This window comes from Pundamilia nyererei, unplaced genomic scaffold (assembly GCF_000239375.1).
Source record: "Pundamilia nyererei isolate P.nyererei 1_Seehausen unplaced genomic scaffold, PunNye1.0 scaffold00008, whole genome shotgun sequence".
In the NCBI taxonomy this organism is placed as follows: domain Eukaryota; kingdom Metazoa; phylum Chordata; class Actinopteri; order Cichliformes; family Cichlidae; genus Pundamilia; species Pundamilia nyererei.
This window is the reverse complement of record NW_005187409.1, coordinates 5,204,638-5,230,238: the sequence shown is the minus strand read 5'-3', so window position 1 is coordinate 5,230,238 and position 25,601 is coordinate 5,204,638. Positions and strand designations below refer to the sequence as shown.

At 40.0% G+C, this 25,601-nt stretch overlaps 1 protein-coding gene across 5 annotated transcripts in view; it reads left to right on the top strand.

The window, feature by feature from the left end:
• Positions 1 to 25,601, top strand: part of mid2 (midline 2) — a 150,659-nt gene that overhangs the window by 118,822 nt on the left and 6,236 nt on the right. For all 5 annotated transcript variants that reach the window (XM_005723114.1, XM_005723116.1, XM_013908266.1 and 2 more), the window contains 3 exons: positions 1,022 to 1,149; positions 2,491 to 2,634; positions 10,795 to 10,956. In XM_005723114.1, the coding sequence (XP_005723171.1) occupies positions 1,022 to 1,149; positions 2,491 to 2,634; positions 10,795 to 10,956 (434 nt within the window). The remainder of the gene's footprint in view (positions 1 to 1,021; positions 1,150 to 2,490; positions 2,635 to 10,794; positions 10,957 to 25,601) is intronic.

The following is a 25,601-nucleotide window of genomic DNA, read 5'->3' as shown; positions in this document are numbered from 1 at the left end:
ATAGCTATTAATAGTCCAGACAAGTGGGAGGCTTTTGACAAGTCATCCTGACTGGGGTTTTTGTCTCGCTTTTTCCGTGTGGAGTTGTGTCATCTTGTAGCAGGCTGCATGATAGTTGTCAGAGTATTTGGCAATAAGTCTTTGACTCTTTAAATCAAAACCTCTGCCCTACAATGAGTTTTCGATTTTTACCTCTGTGAAATCCACTTGAAGGGGCTGCTGGTGAAATCAGCATTTTATCAAAAGTCTTTGGCTCTTGCGATCAATGTCAGGCCTCTGTTGAAAATCATCTATCATTTAAGGGCCAGCTCTGCAGTTTTCCTTTCAACCCTCGCACTTCTGTAATACCCTCATTCCTTCGTCGTCCTCCTCCTGTAGATATTTTGCTCTGTCTCTTTCACAAAGACCTTTGCAAAAGCCACGGCTAGCACACTATCTTTTATTTGGCCTCGGCTCCACTTTTCTTTCAACCACCTGGCCGTGCACTTTATTGACTGACTGGTTTCTCTTTACTGAGGAACTGAAGTCTTAAGGACTAGTGCTGATCTGTCCTCCACTCTGCACTGCTGTGTAACCCTGCCAGCACTGTGGTTCTGGCTGGCTCAAGCCATAGACAGCTCACTGATGCTCAAAGCAGAAGTAGGCACAAGTTTCCACAAAGCTGTAGAGACTGTAGAGTAAGTCTGTCAGTGCATGTCTGCTTTGAGTGTGTTTTGACAACACCAAGGCAGACATTCTGAGTTGGATTGGATGTAGACATTTATTCTGAGACTATGAATTTCATGTTTGTATTCTTTTAAAATTTTTCCCTTCTCTTGCCCTTTTCCGTGTCTCTAATAATGTCTACCACCTCTCTCCTCTTGCCATCTCACCTCACTTCTCTGCTCTTATTTTTCCATCTCTTCATCACCTCTCATCTTTTCCTGCTCCATCCCTCTTTTCCTCGTCACCTCATCGAACCTCTCATCCCTCCTTCTCTACCATTTACTTTGCTCGCCCCCGTGTCCTGACAACTCAAAAGGGTTGCAATGGCCACGGCTTCCTCGCAGGTGCTCATCCCAGATGTCAACTTGAATGAGGCGTTTGACAACTTTGCTCTTGACTTCTCCCGAGAGAAGAAGATTCTGGAAGGACTAGATTACCTAACAGGTAAATTCACATCCTGTCAAATCTGCAGTAGATATGTTAACAGTCGTCCTGCTGCTGTCTTGGTTTTGTTTTTGTTTTTTTGATTCACTGTTTCAAAGAACAAAACTGTTCTCTAAAACCTAAGAAAACTTTAGAGCCTTGTCACATAAGCCCTTTTCAGACATGGAAAACACAACTTTGCTGCCTTATTCAATTCAATTTTATTTATATAGTTCCAAATCAAAACAGCAGTCACCTCAAGGTACTTTACATTGTAAGGTAAAGACCCTACAAAGAAATACAATACAAAGAAAACAGCGAAAACCCAGACAATCACATGACCCCCCTATAAGCAAGTGTTTTGGTGAAAGTAGGAAGGAAAAACTCCCTTTTAACAGGAAGAAACCTCCTGCAGAGCCACGCTCAGGTAGGGGCAGCAATCTGGCGTGACTGGTTAGGGGTGAGGGGAGGAAGACAGGATAAAAACACACGTTTGTCCTGTTTGACATTCTGTAATTCACAAATGCGAGTTATCAGACTTTGATTTTCACATTTGGACGGCAACTGAAACCAAAATACACAAACCTATCTTTTCCTGAGGGAAGAGAGTAATGTTATTTTATGGTTCTTTCAAAACCTTAACCTCTGTTGACTTTATTGCTTTTCGTGGCACCTTAGGTGTCTCCCTTTCAGACAGAAAAGTCATCTGGCCTTAAGGAGCAGCAGATTAACTCAACAAATGCTCATGCTTTCTATGACAGTTACAAAGTATAAGTTATCTAAGATTGTGTTGGACAAAAAAGCACAAAGGAAGCTTTTCTAACTCTGCTCTATTTCCTCATACATTGCTATCTTGTACTTTGATCTTTGTGAACCCTGATCTCATATGTCATCTGTTTTTGGATGTCAACACCCTCTCTTTAATTAAAGTCTTCATTGGCCAAAACAAAACACAGGCTCACACCTGTTCAGAAGTTGTGTTCGTTTGTTTGCTATATGGCTCCATGCCATTCAGACTTCTCCACGTTGAATGTGCTGCCTAAATATTAATAGGTCAGACCAAGAAAGGGTGTGATCACGATCTTTACAAAAGTGACTGGGGTTTTCATTCTGACACAAAGCCAACACATTCATATGCCCTCAGATAAATGAAAACGAATGTCTGAAAGACATTATGAACACACCAAAACTCCCCTTTAGAAAGACAATTACCTCGTGTCCACTTAGTGTCAAATTCAAGTAGTAAAAAGTTTACGCAGCTGTTGAGACGTATTATATTTCTGAGAATTAAGACAAAATGACTTGATGACGCTTTCTAACATTTATTTTATTTGATCGTGTTCTTGTTTCCTCCACACGTAGCTCCCAACCCTCCATCTATAAGAGACGAGCTGTGCACCGCCTCCCACGACACCATCACTGTTCACTGGACGTCTGAGGACGAGTTCAGCGTCACCTCCTATGAGCTGCAGTACACGATCTACACAGGCCAAACAAACTTCATCAGTGAGTAACACACACTCAATAGAGGGGAAGAGTAAAGAACAAGGCAGAGCATACTCATTGGACATGATGCTGTCTCACAGTAACAAGGTCCTAGGTTCAAATCCACCATGTTCCAGGTTTCAGTGTTCTCCTCACGTCTCTGTGGGCTCCCCCTGGATATTCCAGCTTCCTCCCACAGAACGAAGTGGGGTTAGGTTATTTGATGATCCTAAATTGGTTGTCTGTGTTAGCCCTGTGACAGATTAGTGACATGTCCGGGGTCTACCCTGCCTTCCAACCACCCTGAATTAAGTGGAGATTATGGATGAATGGATGCTAACTGAAACTGAACAAAACTTTAGGAGTCCCATGTATTTTTGCATTCTCTCACGTAGAACCATCCACAGTTACTTTCTCCCCCAACCATTTTTCGGATGAGAGGGGACAGCTGACATGCTGCAATAGTTTTAAATCAATTTTATTGGCTGACTTTTTACTAGTCCCCCACATTGAAATGAATCTGGTGCCACTGGCTGTCACATAGCCCTCCCATTGTTTATGCGTTTCTTTTCATGCACTGTGCATGATGCACTTCAATTGACTTTGACAACTTCTCTTCGACTGCAGTTCTATGGACCACTGACTGCACGATATTTTCACGGACTGCTTCTGCTCAGGCTGTTCATTCTGTTGCACTTCCGTCCTTTTGCTGTTGCCTAGCCCCACCAGCTCTAATTTCTTCTCCATTTAGTTGCATCCTCAATTACAGCCCGTGTTTGTAGCCTGGAATTGTGTGACCCTGCTGCTGTTGTGGTATTATAAGAATCGTCTAGTTTTTATCATAAAATATATATAAAATGTACATCTATCTACACAGAAGCACTAAGCAAACCATTTTCACTGACCTCTCTTCGGGTTTAAGAAACAAAGCGCTGCAATCATTTCAGCATTACTTAGTCTTATTTTGATATGTTCAATATTTTATACCAGCTGTGTTGGATAACCTGGATTTTTTTTTTGTCTTTTTTGTTTTCCATACTTGTATTTTTAGAGAGATGGAGCTGAGTTATCAAGAGTACTCATTATAAAATAGGCCATACAGTGCATACTGTAACACAAGGGGATGCCTGAGAGAGAATCACATATTTGTTTAAGCAGTGTGAAAACTCAGCAGACACAAAAACAGTTCACAGTTTTAACCTTCCCCATTAATCCTCAATACCTCAATCCCTATATGAGTACCATATTTTTTATTTCAGGGCTGTAACAGTACAATGTACTTGTGATATTTCCCAAACATTTATTCTGCTAGCAGATCAAAGTCGGAAAGAATCAAACAGATTTAATCTAACTAAACACGACCATGATGAAAGTGTTTTGCTTTCAGTGCTTTTCCCGTTAGATATGAATTGCAATTACTAGAGGTGTTTTATAATAGAACAGAGATCATACTGCATACTTATAAGAGCAAATGCTTAGTTTTCAGAGCAAATTTCAATCCACTATCACCGTCACGTGGCTGACTCAGCAGGCTCCTAATTCTAGTATTAAAATCTGAAATATTACCTTCTTTTACTGGCAGCTTTTTCTTGACCTCATCTAAAAACATCATGAGATCAAGTAAAGGCTCAATGACAGGTGTGTAGGAGAATTGGTGAGGATTTAAAATGTGGTGCACAGAGTATCGGACCGCACTTGCAGTAACAATGTCACGCCAAATGTGCGCCATGTTGAACCTGCAATGTTGAGAAGATGGCCAAATAGGCGAGAAAAACTAATGAAAAACATCTTTATTACAAAGGCTGGACTTTTACGGCCAGTCCTCATACCCTGAATGTTTAGAGCCAAGCCCTAAATAATTCTGCTCCTGAATAACAAAGGTACCAAAAAAAAGCAATGCACACATTTCTGTATATGGTACTTTAACACTATCTTCATTAACAAATGGAGGGCTCTGGATCTGATGACAGATAATATTTGGTCTTCTACACATCACACAGATTACACGCTGTTACGCACAGATTTCAGGTCTATACACTGGAATACTTTATAACAACTCACGTCTCCAGCTGACTCTCAACCTGCAGCACCACAAACAGGCAACATCAATTTCTATCAGAAGAATTAACCCTTGTATCAAAAACATATTGATTCTCCTTTTGCCTCCTCTCAGTAATCTGAATTGCCGTGCGGTTATCAGTGAGAAACGCATACTTAAGACCCGTGCTCAGACTGTATTATTTAGGTTAGCAGATTACATGCTTCCTCATCAGGACTGCTGGTTTTTGAGCCGCTAAGTTGCGCTGCTCTTGGCAGAATGGTAGTTATTATCAAAATGAACTGGCTGCATCTTTGTAAGTAGCACGCTATTAGTAGATCACCCTGCAATCACACTAATTTGACCTGCTTAGCCAATAAAGTGGAATAAAATTTATTTTCCTGCTGAGGAGCGTAACTCCTTTCCAGCTCCTTGGAAAGGACCCAAATAAAATTCCCTTCATCCATCCATCACAATCCCAGCAATACAGCAATGGGCGTTACCAATGCAAACTGAGTTTTAAAGAAAATTAAACACATTTTGATGAAGCTCATTATCTTGAGAGCGTGCATTCTTCATGCAAGAACATGCAAGACTTCATACTACTCTTTGACAAGCAGCAGATTTTTATTACAGCAGCGACACAGTCATAGTTCACCAGTGCATTTAAAAGGATGTTTTTAAAACCTCAAAGTACATCAGTAGGTTATGTACGCAATAGAACATGTACTTACTTTTAACATTTAGCTGATCTGCACCACTTTCTCAATTTTGATAAGTGTGTTCATGAACATTGAGATGATGCATCGTTTCTTCTCCTTCTATTAAAGATGATCCAGTGCATCCTCTGCTAAAGGAGGTAATAAAGGAAGCAATGAAGCTACTTTTCTTAGTATTTGTTTCATTTGGTCACCACGCAGCTACTTCTGGGTCACTTCTCTCATTTAGGAACCAGGACTCAGAGCACAGGTCTTCTTTTTCTTCTTCTTCTGAATCTTTTTGAATCCTTTAAAGTCAAACAGACTGTCGTCCTTTTCAGGTTTTTACACTTAAACATGGTCTTTCCCTTCATGACATTATTGGGCAATTTAAGTGCACATATTCAAATGTCTTTATAGCAAAAGACAGCGTGGCAGTAAAATGATGCAGCGATAAATTATGACACTATTGCCAGTAAAAATCTACATATTGGGACACAGGCAGAAATTATGCTTATTGTTTTATTTTCTAATTAGTTTCTAATCATTAGCTCTGTGACTGACTTGTTATAATGCTACTAGCAAATGACTAAAATTTGAGGCACCATTACATTAAATATAAATGTGTATTTTAAGGGGGTTTGAATGTTATTTAAAACATGTTAGTATTCAAGTGAGCAGTATTCAGTTTTTTGACATTTAAATGCAGAAATATATATATTATACCTTAGAATGACACAAACATAATATTCCTAAATGGGATTTTATGCATTTTTTTTCCACCTAGCTTTTGTTTTCTAATCAGCACTATAACCGAATGTCTATCGCGATGTAAATGAAGTGAAAGAAAGGCCACTGCCAAGGAGAAAACAAACGGATGAACTGGTGAAAATCAGAGTGGATAATGGGTACATAGGGGAGGTGAAAACCACTTAGAAGAATGTGATTAACGTACATAATCGTGCACATTCAAGCACGTACGCACACAAATACACACACAAACACCTGTGCCTCTCTAATCTTTTCATCTCCTCTTCTCTCTTCTCCTCTATGTGGCCTGACATTTCTCCATCTAACCATGCAACTCAAGTGCTCTAGCCATTTGAAACATCAGGATACATTTCAGCTATGATAGACTGAGTGACTCAGATATTCAGCCGTGTGCTGCCACAGAGTCCTTAGAGATTCGTAGGAGAAACTGAGAAATGGAGAAATCCATTTAGCCCAGTTTGCCACTTGAGTTTTTACCATAGTATTTTTCTCTAACTTTCCAAGTGGCTAAATGCTCCCACTTGAGTGCCATCCTGTCTCTCTCCTTTTTCTCGCCTGGCCACATCTTCAGACTTGGCCTTCCCATGAGGAGGAGAAGTGGGGTTGTGGTGCCTTGTGAACCCTGCCTTTGCAGGATCATCCAAGCAAAGCGGCAGAAAATAGAATCAGCAAGTGAAACCAAATACCATCTTGTGTGTGGCTGCTACCTGTGGCCCTCTGAAAGTTGTTGTGTCTAGTGCTGTTGACGAATGCGGGTGCCATCTGCCAACTGGCATCATGGATTATCCAGTTACACGTTTACTTCCTCATAAATATTTGTTTTTCCATCTTGATTTTTAACCAGATTTGACTGTGAAAGTCTTCATTATCATTTTGAGGCTTGTCTGTGTATTTCTGTTGAGGCTCTTAAACACACTTAGTTGTACGCTATTTTATTTTATCCTTTTTCATTATATACTACAACCTTCTAATGTCATAACACCTTGGAAAATATTGAGAGAATCAAGTCGGGACATTGCCGTTGCCTGTTCTCACATATAGCACCCATCAGCAACTCTTAATGCTTCAAGTGACGCCGTGCATGCCAGAGGCAGAACACGCAACACTCGTTGGCATGCTGTGAAATCACAGAACAGTTACTTGCTTTATTCTCACAGACGCACGTAAAAACATTTAATTACCTGTTCTTATGTACAGCTTGGGCAGTGTCAGGAAAAGTTCAGGGCTACAGAACATGGGTAAAACAGCATAAAAGGTCATAATAGAGTTGCCATAAATGATCTTTTTACATATATACATTTAGTATAATTCAATTCAGTTTTATTTATATAGCGCCAAATCACAACAACAGTCACCTCAAGGTGCTATATATTAGACCCTACAATAATACATACAGAGAAAAATCCAATAATAGTATGAAAAACTCCCTTTTAACAGGTAGAAACGTCCGGCAGAACCAGGCTCGTGGAGGGGTGGCCATCTGCCGCGACCTGTTGGGGTGGGTCCTCATATTCCACATAATGCTGCTTTGCTTTTTAATAGTGTAAATAAATATCTGTCTTCTTAGAAAATAGGTAGTTAGTACCTTAGGATAGAGCCAGCTTAGTTTTTTCTAGTCTTTATGCAAAGCCTTTTACACCTTGGCTCTATCATCAGTGTGTACAGGAGAGTGGTATTAATAACTAATTATGAGTACAAAAACAAGTAGCTGTATTTCCTGATACACTTTCTTTGCGATATGAATAATATCTACCACAATTACACTTGCCTAAAAAGAAATGCAGCATCCGCTTTGTTTGGGAGTAGTAATTTCCTTCTTTCCCTCTGCTTCCATCTCCGCATGATATCAGCCACTTTCCCCGTTCCTGTCGCCGGTTTGTACTGTGTTTCTGGGAGGCCTGCCTGGTAATCGCGCTAGCAATATCTGCCTGCTGTCTCCCTCCGCCACCTGTTATTCATGTGTGCTCGTAAACATTGCCTGTGGTGAAATATTAAAATGATTATCACAGGTGAGAAGCAGATTCACAGTGGGCGCAAGGGAAGCCCAAAGTGCAGGGGTAAAAAATTGCGCTTTGTGCATCTCAATAGGGAACAGTTCTGAGATTGATCCACACCAGATCAGTCTTAGAAGCGATATAATACATTAAGAGTAAATGGCGATGAGATTTCAGTCACTGTTGAAGGCCAGTCAGACAATATTAACCTGTACAAGTAAAGTAAGATGAGCACACACACACGTATAGGGCTGTTTTATAAGAAATGAACAGAGGACTAAGACATACCGATGCAAGGACGCAGTGAGACACACGCTGTCACCATTAACTTTATATTGCATCATCAAAGACAAACCCTATTGCGTTCCCCAGATATTTCATGTTGCTCTTCCCTTCTCGTCTGCCTGCTTCCGAGAAAACGGCAACACAAACAGATGCACAGACATACTGTACATATACATACACAAGCTCTTGATGTCTGGATGCACAACGCAAGCTGATCTACTTCCTCTCTGTAGTCCCTCGCTTTCTCTTTCCCAAATGGCTCATTCACATACACCGCCACCATACTTTGTAGCCACGGTGCTTTCCAAAGCTAGTGTCAAGAAGCTCCTTTCATTGGCAAAAGTAGCAATAGCATATTGCTGCGCACTGACCTAATTTTATTTAGCAAAAATGGAGAGGTGCTATAGAGATCAAAAGCTTTAAAAATGAAAAGCAGCGTGAAGTCCTTCTCTCTCATCTTTCCCATGTATCTCTTTCTGAAAGCCCACGTAACACTGTAGTCTACCTAATTTCTGCAGGATGCAGCCAAAACGACAGGTGGGTGGCATAAATTTTATGACAACAAGGGACAGCTGTCACAGCAGAACAACAGTCTTGATTTTCTTTTCTTTTTTTTTCGAGTGAAACAGCAATAGGATTTCATTGTTAACAGTGCATGCATATTTGCAAATCTAGGATGAAATAAAACACATTTGCATGTAAAATGGATCGTGTACCTGGTGTAAAGGTGTAAATTAGGTTCTGTCATATTAAAGGAAGACGTGTTGCTTGTGCTTTCTTTGTCTTAGAAAAGCTTGTGTAAAAAATGTAGCCCCAACTCCCACTCCAGCCTTAAGAGTCCTCTCCCCTCATTCATTCTTAAAGGCACCTCACTTTTAAAGGCCTTATTTGCGTCCTGTGAAGTATTTATATTTACAAGCAGACTCTCAGCCATTACTTATGCATGCTGTTTCCATCTCACTCAATAATTCACAATGCATCCTCACCAGATGGGACAAGGTAAGCATGGCCCAGAGAACTCTCTCCCTTTCCGTGTTTTTTATTTCCTTTTAATTTTGCTTTGGGAGGAAGGATGAGACAATGAAAAGGGTGGTTATTCTACTTTCAACTCTACAAATGTTAGGCTCAGCTGTGGTTCTACTAAACAAGATGCTTTTTTGGTTTTGGCAATGGCTTTTGGGGGGGTTTTTGTCGTTGTTTTTTGGATGTAATTTCGTAATTTCACAGTTCTTTGTATAAACTGCCTCTAAAATGTTTGCCCATAAAATAGAATTTCTGTATAGTCTCCAGTTGGCACATCTTGGTTTTATTATTCATGCTGTCAGTTCATTCATTTCATTTTAGCTATCGGCGTTATTAATACACTCGTGTTGTTCACGAAACCATGAAAGTGTGATCAGTTTTTGGGTTTCTGTTTTTTCCACGTCCTGTATGATAGCCTTTGGAAAAGGTACGCAATATAACATGTCACGCAATGTTCATGCATAAAACGTAAGCACAGCAGCTCCAAACTTGGCATGTTTTGCAATATCCATTTTGCATAAATCAGCAATCCTCCCCTAAAATCCTCCAAAGCAGCTGCATAAATCTCACCTTGTGTTCAAAGTTGCCTATTTCATCTTTGAAATCAGGAAACATACCTTGATTACCACGAGAGTGGTAGGTCAGGTAATTGTGCGATAACAGTGATTTTAATGTGTTAAATCAATCCAGTTATTTCACGCTAGAGTAAAGCCAAAGGAGCACCCCATTGTGGGCGATCAACTCTTTAGCTCACAGCCGAGATTTCCTTTTTTTATCTTTCACAGTCGGCTACATCTCAGAGACTGAGAAGACTGTGTTTAGAAGCAGTTGACTGCACAGCTTAACTGGCATTACCAACTCTATACTGCAAGCTGCTTTAAATCAAAGTGCCCACCAAATAGGGTCATGCTGTTACTGCCTGTGTTTCCATACATTTGAACATTAAAGGCAATGACAGTCTTTTGCCTTGAGGCGCTTACTTCAGAGATTTATATTGTGAGTTCCTTGTTCGTAATGGCTTATAGTTTTAGCTTAGTGAACGCACAATATTGCCTCAGGGGAGTTTGTCATGCTAAACCTGATGTAAAAGTACTGTAATGGGATGGATTAGTATGTAGACATAAATGTTGCATAACATGGAGAGCCGTGTGGTCTCTGAGCTCCTTATTTGGGTGGGGATGACTCACTTGGGGGCTTTGAGGAAAAATAACCCTCCTCTGGTCGGAATTGAGAACAGATTTTACTCTTTTGAACATCACTGGAGAAAAAAGGTTCTTAGCAGGACACACTAACTCTGCTTACCTTAAAAGCGGCAACATAACCTTGTTACTAATGCTGTGTGTACTTGTGTGTGTCTCTGTGGCTCTGCCAGGCTTGTACAACTCTGCAGACAGCTGGATGATCGTACCTAACATCAAGCAGAACCACTACACGGTGCACGGCTTGCAGAGTGGCACCCGTTATATCTTCTTCGTCAAGGCTATCAACCAAGCAGGAAGTCGCAACAGTGAGCCAGCCCGCCTCAAAACCAACAGTAAGTGAAGGCACATGTTACACTTCTGCCAGCCTTTTCATGAATATTTACAAGCCGTGTTATTTGGGTTTGGATATTTAATACAGCTAAAAGTTTGCATCTCTCTCTGTATCATATGTGCAACATAATGTTGTCACGACTGAGTGTTTTTCCCAAAGGATTGTCTTTGATTTACAAGTGAGTGGCAGATTTGCTGCTGATTCAGAGCTAGTTTAGATTATTACATTGTATATGCATGCATGAAAGGAGAAAGCAGCAAGAGTGCCAGCAGTGCCTAATGTATTTCTGTCACAAACACTCACTCACACTCAAAGCAATTCACTGTAGGCCATGCAATCTTCACTGAATAATTTTAGTCTAAATGTGTGAGCAGTTAAAGAAAAAACAAAAAGTATAATGTAAAAAAATTTAAAGGCATATTTCCAGAAGGTAGGTTTTCATCATTCTCTGATGTGGAGAATCAAAAAGTTGACAATTTTTCAACAAAAAGTATTTATGTCAAAAATGTGTTTGGACATTTCTTGAGTAGACATTTGATATTACGATATTCTTACAAGTGCAATTTCAAAAAAGTTGGTACTGTGCAAAATGTAAATATAGACAGAATTTAATGGTTTGCAGACCTCAGAAAACCATATTATATCAACAATACAACATGTTGGCAATATCGTTACCTTTTGGTGTGTTGACGCCATCGATTTCAAGAAATTGTAAACACTGTAAAAATGGAAAATTATGGCTTTATGACTGTACGTGTACATGTATATGAGTCGCCTAGCTTAATTGTGCTCGGAATAGAAGGAGCCTGGAAAATGCTTCATACCTTCCTTGGTCAGTAGCGACTTGTTGGCTGTACATACAGACTTCATATATACATACGCTATGATGATTATCGTAAGATCTAAAGTTAATCTCTGACTACATCGTCCATCAGCACAATACCACTACAAATTCTGCAAAATGACACAAAAAGTATCCTACATGGATAATGCTCTAGTAATAACACCACAACTAGTGTGATGGTAAGATTAAAAGTATACTGGGATATGGGTAAGGAATCCTCACACACTTATTTTAGCTTATAGAGTTCACATCCTGAATGGTTTGTACATAGAAGATAGAATTGTAACGTTTACTTATCACATTTTAGCCACTTTTTGTCAGCGTAGGTTTACTGTTATCACCCTCTCTCCACCAAAAAGTGTGTATTTGAGTTACAAGGATGTGCATACTTACTTTTTGAAGTATGTACATACAGTACTTTTGGTAGCAAGACCCTTGACAAGTATTCTGTGCTTTGACACACATTAAAGTGTACAAGTAGCTGAATTAAATAAACTGTGCACGAGAGAGCTTTTCCACGTTTTTCCTCTCCTACACACCTGTCAGATTACAGTGAGTTGTGCAACAGTACAACTTATTTTTTACCACTGCAAATGTTACAGGGATTAAACCTGCAGTACTCTGAGCACCAGCACCTCTGTCACCAGTCTGTCGCAGAACTGATATGGCATCCTCCCTTCTTCTATAGATGTACTCATTTTGTTCTTACCGCGTACACAGCAGTTGTTTTTCCTGCTTGGAGAAATTTCCACTGTTTTTATAAGACTTTTTAATTGTCATCCTTTGGATTCTTTGTTGTTTCTCTTTTGTTTCTTTTCTCCTGTTTTCTCCCTGAGGTAGAGATTGCTGCTGTCAAAGCTCGCCTCAGACTTGAACTATTTTCCATTGCTTTAACATGCTTCTTTTTCCCTGTAACAGTACAAGCTAGTAAAAAAATGCAGTTTTTAAGGTTAGCTAAATGTGAGCAAATAAACTTCATAAAACCGCTGATACTCTTTGGGGCATGTAAGGTTAGAGTCAACTTGAAGAGATAGAATAGTCTTAAAAATGCTTAACTCCTTTGGGACATGGGGGAAAAATATTGCCTTGCCAAACATTATGATGTGGTCACTGGTTAGAATTGCATGGGAACATAATTAAATTGTGACCACATTTTAACAATGCATGGCCACAACAGAATGTGTTGTTTACTGATCACACTGGATCAAGTCTGTGCCACTAAATAGACATTGTTAACATTTACTTGTCAGTACACTACACCAGGTCCAGTGACAAAACTAGTGACAAACACCACAGAGGTTATTTATTTGTATTTTAAAATAAACCACTATCCGTAGTTTGTAAGTAGCTGTTTCTGTGTGGTTCCTGCTGATTTTGAGTGATTATTGTGAGTGGTCTAAACATTTATTCCAGATAATAATTTTGTGTACTGACAGTCTTGTTTAGTTTTACACCTAGATCTGATTCAGTGTTGTCCAGCAGTCTGGATTTATTGATGGATTCTGTGACTATTTTTTCCTTTGCTGAAGTCTTACAGCACCAACCTCTCTGTAATTTGGGGCTTCTTGGTTGCACTGCAAGCTACAATGAATGTCAAATTTAAGTCCCCTCTAGAGGCTCCCACATCAAGTGATAAGGTAATATGTTAGTGCTGCTTGACAACAACCATGATGAATATTGCAGGGTATCATCATAATTTATCACTAGTTCAACTCAAAGATGAATCATTCTTAACATTCCTCTTTTAAAAACAGTAAAAGAGACGTCATGGCTGTATCTACAAAGTCACATCACCCACAGTCTATTTTGCGGGAATATTCATCAGGTTCAGCTGTGGCATATAATAAGTTAAAACCTCAGCGATATCGCTAATTTAGGATGTGCCCCAGGGGTGCTCAATAAAATTTTAAAATCAGTCTAAAATTGCAGCCGAAGTGCAGTGAAGCAAAAATGCAGCTGATATGCCAGCTCATTTCAGCCTATGCCGGGAGTGGTTTTTAGGATTAACTGTCATCAGGATACACTTGGAATATATAGGCATAGTTAAGGTTTGAACCTTTTTTACTTTATGTCACTGATTTAACATATTTTAGTATTAAGTATTCGTCTTAGCAGGCTTCTAGAAAGCACTATCACCCTCCTCACCAGCATATCCTTTTTTCCACTGTATGAGATACTGCCATCTGGAAATTTCCCAGTTTATTTCAGTTCAGTAAAGCTTTATTGACATGATATGGTCAGAGATTGTCTATTGACAGTTTACAGTAATCTTTTTATAATACATGAAATCTCTGTTTGTTTGTCAACTCTTCCTGCATGATCAGGAGTTGAGCAAGGCTCCCTGAAGGTTCTCATCTATATCAGAAACTACAACATCAAGCGTGTTGCCTAGCAACCACTTACCAACAGGCTAAAACAATCCACTTGTTGAGTTTTGAGTTTATGCACTTTCGACGACTTATAAAAGCATACAAGGATTTTTAATTCACAGCAGTGACATTGAGATATGATGTGATCATGTTGCCTAGCAACCTACCAATAAACTAAAAAGACCCAAATATAATGTGCATACACAAATACCACCTCAGGAAATCATTTTTATTTTGCGACAACATCAAATTTTTTCATTATGCATCATGTTGCCTAGCAAACACCTACCAGTGGGCTAAAATCACAGTCTAAACTATACTGTACTACACATAGTGAATAATTTTACAATACCTATATTTAAACAATAGTGTACTGACTGCATAAAAAGTTGTGATATATGTAGTAAATACTGGTTTTATGGTTGACATTAAAGAGAATCATGCCTGGCTTTACTAATAAACTGAGGTCAAATGCATTATGTATATTATATAGAAATATGTATACTCTTAACCGTATGAACAGAATAGTAAGTCACCATGAGCTCTCATGTAAGAAACAGTCAGACCCACCCACACATAAACGAAATCTCTGTCCACTGCCTATTACCATACATATTTGCCACTACAGCATAGTGCAAGATAGCACACTACATGACAAAGTATATCATATGCATTAGTATAATGCACTACATAGGCTAAAGCTGTAGTTTAGTGCAATATTGAATGATTTTCTCTCTCCCCCTCTACCCCCACGCTGTCATTCTTCCTCTCCTCTGGCAGCCTGTGCTATCAGGGGAAAGAAGCTTGTCCACCCACAGCCAACAGTGGTTGAGATTCTGAGTCGGTGATTGGCAACCAGCATTTCGTTCTGCTGTAATGGTTTAGACAAGCCATCAAAATAACAAAAAACATTAATATTTTTATCCATGATTGAGGTTTTCATTATGACACCTGTGTTTGTGTCAGCCTCTTCACATGTTTTTGTCCCTCATTCTCCCTCTCCTCTCCCACTTTATTCTTGGCAGAAGAATTGGTATTGAGATTACAGAGCCTCACTCATCTGTTCTGGTGAAGTCGAATAGTGATTTTGGATTAAAATGGGTCACAACAAAACCGATCACAGATATCTCACTTTGACAAGCTTATTAGAGTTTTTTCCTTCTGACTGCTGCTCTGTGGGCTCAAGTAGCAAGCTTTTTGAGCTCAGAACTTGCACTTGAAGTCTCTTTTTTGTCTGTGACTAGATTGGAAGGTTTAGCTGTCTCAGTATTTTAGGATGAGGGGATCTGGGGGCTTTTAACCTAAGCTCATCATATTTCAGGCAGAGGGTTGCAAGCAAAGAGCATTTTGACATGTAGCACTACCAGATACTATAAAGTCATGCATCACAATCCTGCCTTTTCAACAACATGACTCCTTAAATTGCTGCAGATCATATTTGGGATTGCAGCAACTCTCAAACCTCAAAACAAGGTGAATTCCCGAAGATATTAATAGTTTTAATAATTATAACAATTTAAATTTTATGAACTGAAACTAACAAATATGGTACACAGACTCAGAGAGCCTAACTAAATGTGAACAAGTTTCCTAATAAGCACAGATGTTGACTTAATCGCAGGCAAATAAACTGAATAAACTCGTCTTATTTGACCTCAGAGGACACAAATTGCAATTTAATGCAAAGCGCTGAATGCATAAGGAAATGCTTAATATATTACACCAATTACCATCACAAATTCTAAAAGACATTTTATGGGAGCTGATCGTGTTAAAATAAAGTGAAGGAATTCGACATGGCCTTTGTTGTTTTTTTCCGTTTGTTAAGGTCTTTTTTTGTTATGCAGCAGCTTGTTGTGGCCCCAAACTTTTCATGTTCCGCTTTTGTGTCCCTGTCTAACCCCTTTCTTGGCACGCTGGCCTCTGTTACCCCTGGCTATGGCATATGATCGCCTCGTCTGGAGTCTATTTTTCAATCTTTATGCCATCTGTCAAATAATCTCAGAGGTCATGCTTATCCTTTTTTTTTTTTTTTTTTAAAGATGATACACCTTTCAGTCTTAACACTGGGCAGCCCTACAGGTATTAACACCAAATACTTTAAACATTTGTTTTAAAGTCTTCTTCGTATTAAAAGATATTCAAGAAGTTGGATTATTATGTTAAATGTTTAAAAGCATATAAACTGCTTCATGTGATCTCATTAGGAGCTAAAAACATTTTCATCTTTCATCTTACCAACAGCTCTCTGTAGTCCAGTCCACATTTCCGCCTGAAGGCAGCATCTTGAAGCTACTCAACAACATTTTACAATTAAAAAGGAGTAAAATAAGACACCTGCTCATTTTCTGCAACAGAGATTTCTATCTTTTTTTTTTTGTATATACTACCCATCTCAAGTGTTCAATCTTTAAATGGTTTCATCCTTTTGAAATTCAGGTTGGCTTGATTGAGACAACGTTTAAAATCATGTCCTAGAGCTTTCACTGGCTTTTGAGGTCAGTCTAATAAAAGATGAACCTCGAGTGCCTGAAAGTGAACAGTGGCACTAACGCTGGAGCATATGGAAGTATCACTTTGCTGTGGGATGCTCGCAGCCAACATGTGAAGTAACTCACAGCTTTTTGAATAACATATGAATTAAGCATGATGCTAAGAGGGGCATGTGCATGTACAGTACTGCGCAGAAGTCTTGAGCCACTCCTCATGTCTCCATATTTTTCTTCCTAGTTTCTTTCAACTTTTCAAAGGGGTCTTGAGCAAAAGTGCTCCAGCCTTTGTGAAATTTTTCAGTTTCTCATTTTCAGTTCAGTCATTCTGTCTTATCATTTTTAGATGAAAGTGGGAGATTTTTAGTTTGTTAACAGGTGAAGAAATACATTTTAGACTTTCGTTTAAATCGGCGGCATGGTGGCACGGTGGTTAGCACTGTTGTTGCACAGAAAGAAGGTCCTGTGTTCAATTCCACCATCAGGCCGGGGTCTTTTTGTGTGTTCTCCCCGTGTTCGCGTGGGTTCTTCCTGGGTACTCCGGCTTCCTCCCACAGTCCAAAGACATGCTGTTAGTGGGGATAGGTTATTATAATGGAGAAGGGTTATTTGAGCAGTCAAAATTGCCCGTGGGTGCGAATGGTTTGTCTCTGTGTGTTAGCCCTGTGACAGACTGGCGACCTGTCCAGGGTGTACCCTGCCTCTCGCCCTATGACAGCTGGGATAGGCTCCAGCACCCCCTGCGACCCTGAAAAGGATAAGCGGAAGCGAATGGATGGATGTTTAAATTGTCATCAGTATGTATGTAGTAAGTCGGGAGGAAATTATGGCAGGAAGTGTCTACAGCTATCTGTAAACCACGGTTGAGGATATGTCATGGATTCGTTCTGTATTTTAGTCAGTGGTGTTTGAGAACTTGTCAAAACTTATGTAATTATGAACACTGAAAAACACCGTCACATTTTGACCCACCATCCAATATCATCTAAAAAGAGTCTGTAGCAGCAGCTAACAGACCCTCATTCTGAAAAAGTGATAAACGTTTGCCTAAGAGAGTTCAGACTTTGTTGAATAATAAAGGTGGGCAAATCTTGACTTTAAAGCTTGTTAGAATTGTACAAACTGATTTTGCCTTATATACTAAATTTAGATGTATGTTTGGACACGTTTCAATAAATCACCGCACCTATTTCTCATTTTCCGACATATAAGAAAAAATGAAGGGTTGCTTAAAACTTTTGCACAGTGCTGTACAAGCAGGAGTGCTTGTGTGACCTTTTAGTATCACAACTGTGCATTTACCTCAGATTGAACTGTGACCAGGTTTCTACATGACTGTCTTCAAAAAATGGAGCCAGAAACCTACAGAGACGCAGAGAGAGCGTGTGCAAGTGGATGAAACGTGACAGATTGAGAGTGAGAAAGGAAGAGTGTTGGGTGAATAAAAGACACCAAATAGCTCTTTGCAGGGATGAGTGTCTGCAGATGTGAGTGCCCTCAGACTACTGCTTTTACCCAATAATACAACCCAGGCCTCAGCAACGTAGAGAGATGGGTAAAAGTGCAATATGCCAGTCCAGTTACACTTTGTAATTCTTCAATGGGAAACACATTCACTTTAAACAAGCACAGAGTGGTGTTATTAAAGTACAGAAAAAGCACGTTTTCTTTTTATGACTCGTATTCTTCACAGATATTTGCTTTATTGTTCTTTAATATATCTTTTATTTATTATAGAAAAAATTATGATAGTAAAATATTATTTTAAATTGAAGCATTTAGTCATTAAAAAAATGTCTTTTTTGAAGACGACATAATAATGATTACATTTGTGCTTAAGCAAAAAAATATTTTTATGCATTTTTAAGCATTAAATTCAATTAAGTTTGCATCTCTGCTCGGTCACAATTTATTAAAGTTGTAGCTCACAAAACAACAAGAACCCATATTAATCCAGACTGCTTTTATTACGCGGTGCCCTGTTTGTGCATTTTTTTAATTGCCTGTCTGTCTCGGTAATGAATTCATATCAACAAGAAGCAAAGCTGCACTCAGAGTATGAAGCAGTTTGGTTATTTAGGACAGAGAACAGATTTAAATTTAGAATGAGTGGCTTTTTTTGCATGTTATGTAGATTGGTCTTACAGTTTATCATGCAGTGCCTCTCTCTATCTGTCTGTGTCTGACTGTTATTCCCACAGACAGTTGGAACGAGACGTCTGATTATATAGAACTGTAAGCAAATAAAGACCCTACCACTTTCTTGATCTACGACCTTATTATTTTGCAAAAATGTAGTTCCAGTTAGAGTGAAACAGAAAATAAAGCAGGATCTGCTCTTTGTCAAGTCAGGTTTTCAAACACCAGTAAAACACCAGCACACCCCACATCCAAGATCCTCTAGACTGCAAAACCAGACTCACTCACCAGTCAGTGAGTGATGTCACGGTGGCTGTGTCCATCTTTTATATACAGTCTAAAATTATTCCACACTGCAGGCCACTCACTATAGTCCTATGGAGCAGGCTGTCCCACTCATAACTTCTGATTTTGAAGTGCCGGTGCAGCTTGATTTCAACTATAAGTTGGAATTTCCTCAGCTAAGGCCATGAACAGCTTCTTTTGAACATGACAGGTTTTTTTTAAAGTTTTTTTTTTAATATTTCTAGCTATTACATTCTCATCTCCACTGATATGTTGTCAGTTTAGCTATGATAGTGTGTTTTTACAATGACCAGACGCATTCACATTCCAGCTTTCTGGCTTAACATTTGGAGCTGTCCCACAGCGTGAAGCCTCCACTGTAATTTTCTAGAACAAAAGAAACTGTCTGACGGAGGAGCACCAACAATATAAACCCAGGCTTAAATATGTCTTCATTTAGCAGCTCTATTGTTTTAACTAAAGACTAGCCTCTATTTTGAGTGAGCATATTGTTTATGTCTAAACAAAACCCAATCTGAATGAATACTTGCCTTCCTGTAGGCAGCAACTTTGCTGACAGTCAAACACTGGACTGTTGACTTAACAATGTTTGTCATTCTATTGGTAAACTATTCTGGGCAGTCATATTGTGTGTGTACAAAGCAGGGAGCCAGCAAACCCCAGAGAGTTTGTGGGTGTGTGTATGTGTGTGTTCCTCAGATCCTAGACACAATATTAGGTAAGCAGCTAAAATCCCAGCTGAAAATATCACATGTCAAGGTGCCCCAGGGATACACGTCCCTCCTCGTGTTAAAGGGCCTGCAATAATATTTACTCAGCATGCATCTCTGATGACAGGCCCCGAGCTACCACACACTCCTTAAAGTAAACAGTCGGAGGTAGAGATGAGATGAAGAAACAGGAGGTAAATCGGAGCAGAGGTTGGAAAGCTATAGAGGAGGAGAAGAGGAAGCGTCCACATAGAATAGTGGCACATGGTGCATACTGGGATTTTAAAGCATTCCTGGTATAGTTGATCTTTTTTGCATGTCAGTGCTACTTCTAACTCCCCGTTTGTTCTGATCTGTCAAATAAATTAAAAACAATAGAGAGACAGTCTGTGCATGCACAAAAAGTAGCCCTGGAATATCTCCATGACTTTGATTTTAAATAGATTAACAGTAAAATTAAATAAAGCAGTTCAGTTCTTTTGATTTAGGTGGTGCCAATTTGCAACACTCGCCTCAGGGCAATTTATAGCCTATAAAGACTCTATATTATTAAAAAGAAAGTCCCAACAATCAGACGCAGCACCAAATATTGAATTTCTCTCCAATTCCAACATTGTGTTTAACATACCTGTTATGTTTAGATCCGTATTCATTATGTATGCCCTTCTGGGAGGTATATGTCGAGTTCCACCTTCATTATGCAGCATGAGACAAAAAAACCCAAAATGCTGTCATTAGTCATAAAGAACTGTTTCCAAGAACAAGACAAACAATAATCCTGCAACAACTCGTCTGGCCCCCACGGGGCCCTGAAGTAACACTGGCAGTGGGATTTACGATTCTGTTTTTTAATAAATCCTCTCAGAGAACAGAGTTTGCAAACCAAAACTCCAAATGTCTCCCAGTTTGTCTCTACCTGTCACTTTGACTCTTTTTTTTTCTTTTTTGGAAAAGTTTTTGAAATTACTCTTTTTAGATGGGTGCCGTGTGTGCTTTCAATCAGGGGCATTCCAATTCAGAGGGTTTTAAAGCAACAGTGTTTAGGCTGCTTGTCAGGGGCAAATCAGTCTGAAAAGACATTTAAAAAGCAAAGTCTGACCTATTTAGCTGCCAGGCAACCTTTTAGAAGTCCCACAGCACCTTGAGTTGCTTGACAGTGAAAACAATAAATCACAGCTCCATAGGAAAACAAGCAATTGACACAGAATAGAACATCCCCCTAGCTGATCCAGTCTAGCATCAAACTCTGTAGTCCATCACTGTATGCACTGTCAAGAAATTTCATTATATGATGAAAAACAGCAAGAAAGTAGTTTTTTGGACAGATGTTAGCTGATTCCTCGATGCAATAGAGCTTCATTGTTTTCCATAAATGTAAGAATGAGCCACAGTGCCGCCCTCTTGGGAATGTTCTTTTATTAAGAAGTAGTTAAGAACTTTTAAGAAGTACTGATTGATGGCGCATTTATTTGCTTTGGTCTTCCCACATAGTGTTGCATCATTTCATCTTTCTTGTTGATATCCAAATATTCCATAGAGCTGAAGACAGCCAGGTCACTTCACTGCGTTATAAATAGCTTTGTTTTTATGAGCTGTCAGCGCTAGCACGTAGCGTTTCTCATTAGCTGAACGTGAGGCAGCTCAGTTTTATCATAAACCACAATAAAAGATCTTATTATTATCCTGTTATTGTTATCTTGAAGGTTACCAAGCCAATTAAACATCAGCTTTAACTTTCAAAGCCTATGGTGCCATCGTACGCTACATCGTCCTTCAGTGACATCCCATTCTTAATCTGTCAAGTTTAATATGATGTCCACTCCTAAACCTCATGCCCATCTTTTGCTGCTATGACAACTTCGACTCTTCTTGGAAGGGTTTCCATGAGGTTTAGGAGTGTGCAGCGGCTGCTCAGTCATGGAAACCCATTTCATGGAACTCACTAATTTGAAGGCTACATGAACTTTGGACCTTTGTAGCAACTGACTCTGCAGAAATTTGGCAAACTCTATGCAGTATGTGCCACTTTGTTATACTATCAATAACAGCTGACTGTGGAATATTTAATAGTGAGGAAATTTTATGACAAGACTTGGCAGCATGCTATCACAGTACCACTCTGGAATTCACTGAGACCCTGAGTGCGACCCATTCTTTCACGAATGTTTGTAGAAACAGTCTGCATGCCTGGCTGTTTTGATTTTGTACACCTGTGGCCATGGAAGTGATTGGAACACTGGAATTCAGTGATTTACTTTTTGCAGTATAGTATATGACCATGCTTTGTCATTTGTATTTTTGAGGCTGGCAGAGTTTTTTCTTATAGTTGCTCGCTGAAATTCATTAATTCAGCTGGTGAAAATGCCAGCAGGTGGAGGGGGCGATTGGGGTTGTGTTAAAATGCCAGACAGCAAACTGAATGTGAACGCTGGAAGCTAGAACGATCAGCATCTCACCAAGGAAAGCTTCATAATAAAGCCATGCTTTCAAGTCCCCTTTGATACATTTGCTATTTTTTTTCCTGCAGTGCAGCACATTTATGTGAATTGACACAACAAAAGAGGGAATACCGAGAGCGTGGCTTTGTTTTAGTGAATGATTACATTTCACACACACAAGCAAAAGCCCTGAGAAAGAATCTCGCTGGAAGAAGGGGGGGGGGGAGGCAGTCTTTCACATGCTTTTACTCTAACGAACCATCACAGACGCTTCCTTTCCAAAAATGGCTTCTTAATCACAGTGAAATTCTAAGCAGACCCAGACGCCTTACTGAATATTATTTTTCTAGCACTGGTCTCTGAAGACTTTGCCTAGTTCGTTAAAGGGTGAAACTGCAGAAGATCAAGGACTGCTGTTTGTCTTTGCTTTTTCACTACACAAAGACTTTTCCAGTTTTTGGAGAAGTTTTGTAGAAAGAGCCAAAAATTGCCCAGGAAGGACTGAAAAGAGAGGATGTGACACATAAACACTCTCGATGCCAAGAAGTCATGCTGAGCACCTAATACCCATGCAGTGTTATTGGATGTCCCCGTCCGTGTTACATGGCTGCTGCATTTCTAATCTCACCAGTGTACCTCTGTATCTCAGACAGATGAAAGTAGTCAGCACAGCTGGATTCGACGCCACGTCACATATGAACGAGACAATTAGAAGAAAAACGGCACGCTGCCAGTTGGCAACTTCTAAACAAATGTAAAAACCTGTGAAAGGATACAAGGTTGTGTTATGCTGCTGCTGTGTTACGAGAGCTCGCTCGGTGTCCCTGATGCTGCTGTTTCTACTGCAGTAATTGTTTAGTTATGTAGTAAAATGGAGCTCCTTTATTATGGAGGCAACCCAATCTTTCCCTCAGCAAGAATGGAAGCCAGGAAAAAGAAGAAGTGTGGGTGAAATTGACTGAATTGAAATAAAGTCGATTACCCAGATGCTGCCCCACTGCAACTACTTCAGCAAAGACCCAGCAGAATGAAGTTGGAATGAAATTACTTTTTATAAATGCTCCCCCAACAGTTGTCTCTTTTATTTCTCTCCTCTCTTTTTTTTCCTTGATACAATTTCATTTCTGTGTTTTACAAGGTTCCATTAAAGACTCGCAAGTACGTAACAATGCACAGCTCTGAGGCAGTCTAACGTAGAGCGATTATCTCTGCAGACACAGATATCGCTGAGTATTTCTGCAGAGGCTGAAGCACGCTAATCACAGTTACCGCTTGGATATTACATCTCTGAGATTTGCTGCTCCCCCATCTCGTCTTTATTGTTTTGGCTCTAGAATCTGACAGCAATATGCATATTTTTAGTCAAGAATTTTATTTGTGTGGGGGCATGCCTGTGTGGTTTCTAGAGGTAGCTGATGTACGAACTTTCTTTGAAGTAAACATTCACTTTCTTATTTTGAAACGGTCTTCTTCCTAATGTAGAACTCCACACATGACTTATTTACACCTTTAGGCCAGGAGTACAGCACTCCAGAAGAAATCAAATTTGGCATGTTCTCCAAGTGCTGCTAGCAAATACCAGCACACTCGCTGTGACTCTGGGTCTGTTCATTTCATGGCGGCTCTGCAACATGGAGAAGCTTCAGCGGCGCACTGAGTACTCAAATCTTTAACTTAAATAAAAGAAGAACTGTCACACAGTAGAACATTCTTCACTGCGTGTAGGTTTGTCCGACATTCAGCATTAAGTTAAAGTACTGATGTATGAATAGTAATGTAGAACGGCTTCATAAAATGAAAACGCTAAAGTACAAGTTGCTAAATTTCTATGTTCAGCACAGAAATGTATTGGGCTCATTTTCACCAGTGACAGACTTATGACTCATTCTGGGAGTAGACATGGCTTGCAGGTGCCTTAAAACGGGAAATGAAAACTTAGGCAGTGGTTACAAGTTGGAGGCGATTTTTTTTTTTTCAAATTTGTAACAGTTTAGTCTCTAAACCTTCCAGCTATTCGACATATTCATGGGTTATTTCAGTTGTACCGTCCATTTTGATAGTTTTATTTGCAGTGAGATCATGCCAAAAAACTCAGTTTAGGTGCAAACTGATTATTTCAGGCTTTGTCCATTTACAAGAATCCCGCTGGCCCCGGTTCAAAACATTTCTTCTTGGCAATTTACTGAACGGCATGTCTGCTTCTTGGAGAGGCTCTAGTTGATGCCTTGTGTACGGGCCTGCTTGTCCTCTACCGTCACATGCGTCTCCCCTTCCTGAACCTCGGGCCCAGCCTGGGCTCTCAGGAGTCATCCCCTGGAAAGGCATGACAGAGCCCCAGTGTTTGGAAATGGCTGCGCTGGCAGCGATAAGCAGTTCAAAGAAGAGAGCGCATTAATGTAATTGGCTGCCAGCAGCGCATTGGCCTCGTCGTCTCATATCCACATGCGGTAACACACACTCACCACGCAGATTATTGGAGAGGGGAGTGTGTGAGAGTGGAGAGAGGATAGAGAGGATGAGAATGAAAGAATGGGGGGAAGAGAGATGAAGGCAAGGGCAGATAGAGAGAGGGGAGGCGGAGTCCGGGTCCTCATTGTGTCGCTCATTAAGCCATGGGAGGCTCAGGGAGGCTGAGAGATGAGATGAGAGGTGTCAGAGTTAAATGTCAGGTCTGGAAGGGATGTGGCTGACTTCCATGAAGCCTACGCACACACACATTGAGAGGTTGAGAGGGGATCCTCTGCTCAATCTTCAGTCTCATATTATCCCCTCAACTTCTCTTCTCCTTCTCGCTCCATAGCTCCTCTCTCTCTCTGCCACTCACCTAGTTTTGCCCTCCCAATTTTCCACCCATTACACCCAAATTACTGGTGCCATTGCAAACTGAATTGTTGCAGCCGGGTAGTAACATTTCCACTGAAAAGCCCCAACCGCTACCTATCGTGGTGGAAGTGAAGGCTATTTCCTTCAGCTAATTTCCTAGTCTGTGTGATTGGAGGCACAGAGGAAAATGCCGGGTGGCTTCCTCCACTGTTACGAAATGTTTTCACCAAAGGCTGTGAGAAGCTTTGAAGTTTAGACTCTCGCCCTTGTATCTCAAACATTCTCCTCTTGTGTCTCTCCCTGTGAGTTCTCTGCGAGCACTTCTCACCCCGCTTTCTATTTGTTTTCTGCTTTTGCTGCTCTGGGTTGAAATCTTCCTCTCGTTTTATTCTTATTTTTGGTTCTTTCTTCCTTTTATCTTGTGGCATCGCCGGCCTCTTTCACTTCACAAGCTTGAGTGGAAAAAAAACAATGGCAGACACACAATCAGAAACTAGCAGGTGAACATACAGAAGCATTAAAGAGCTG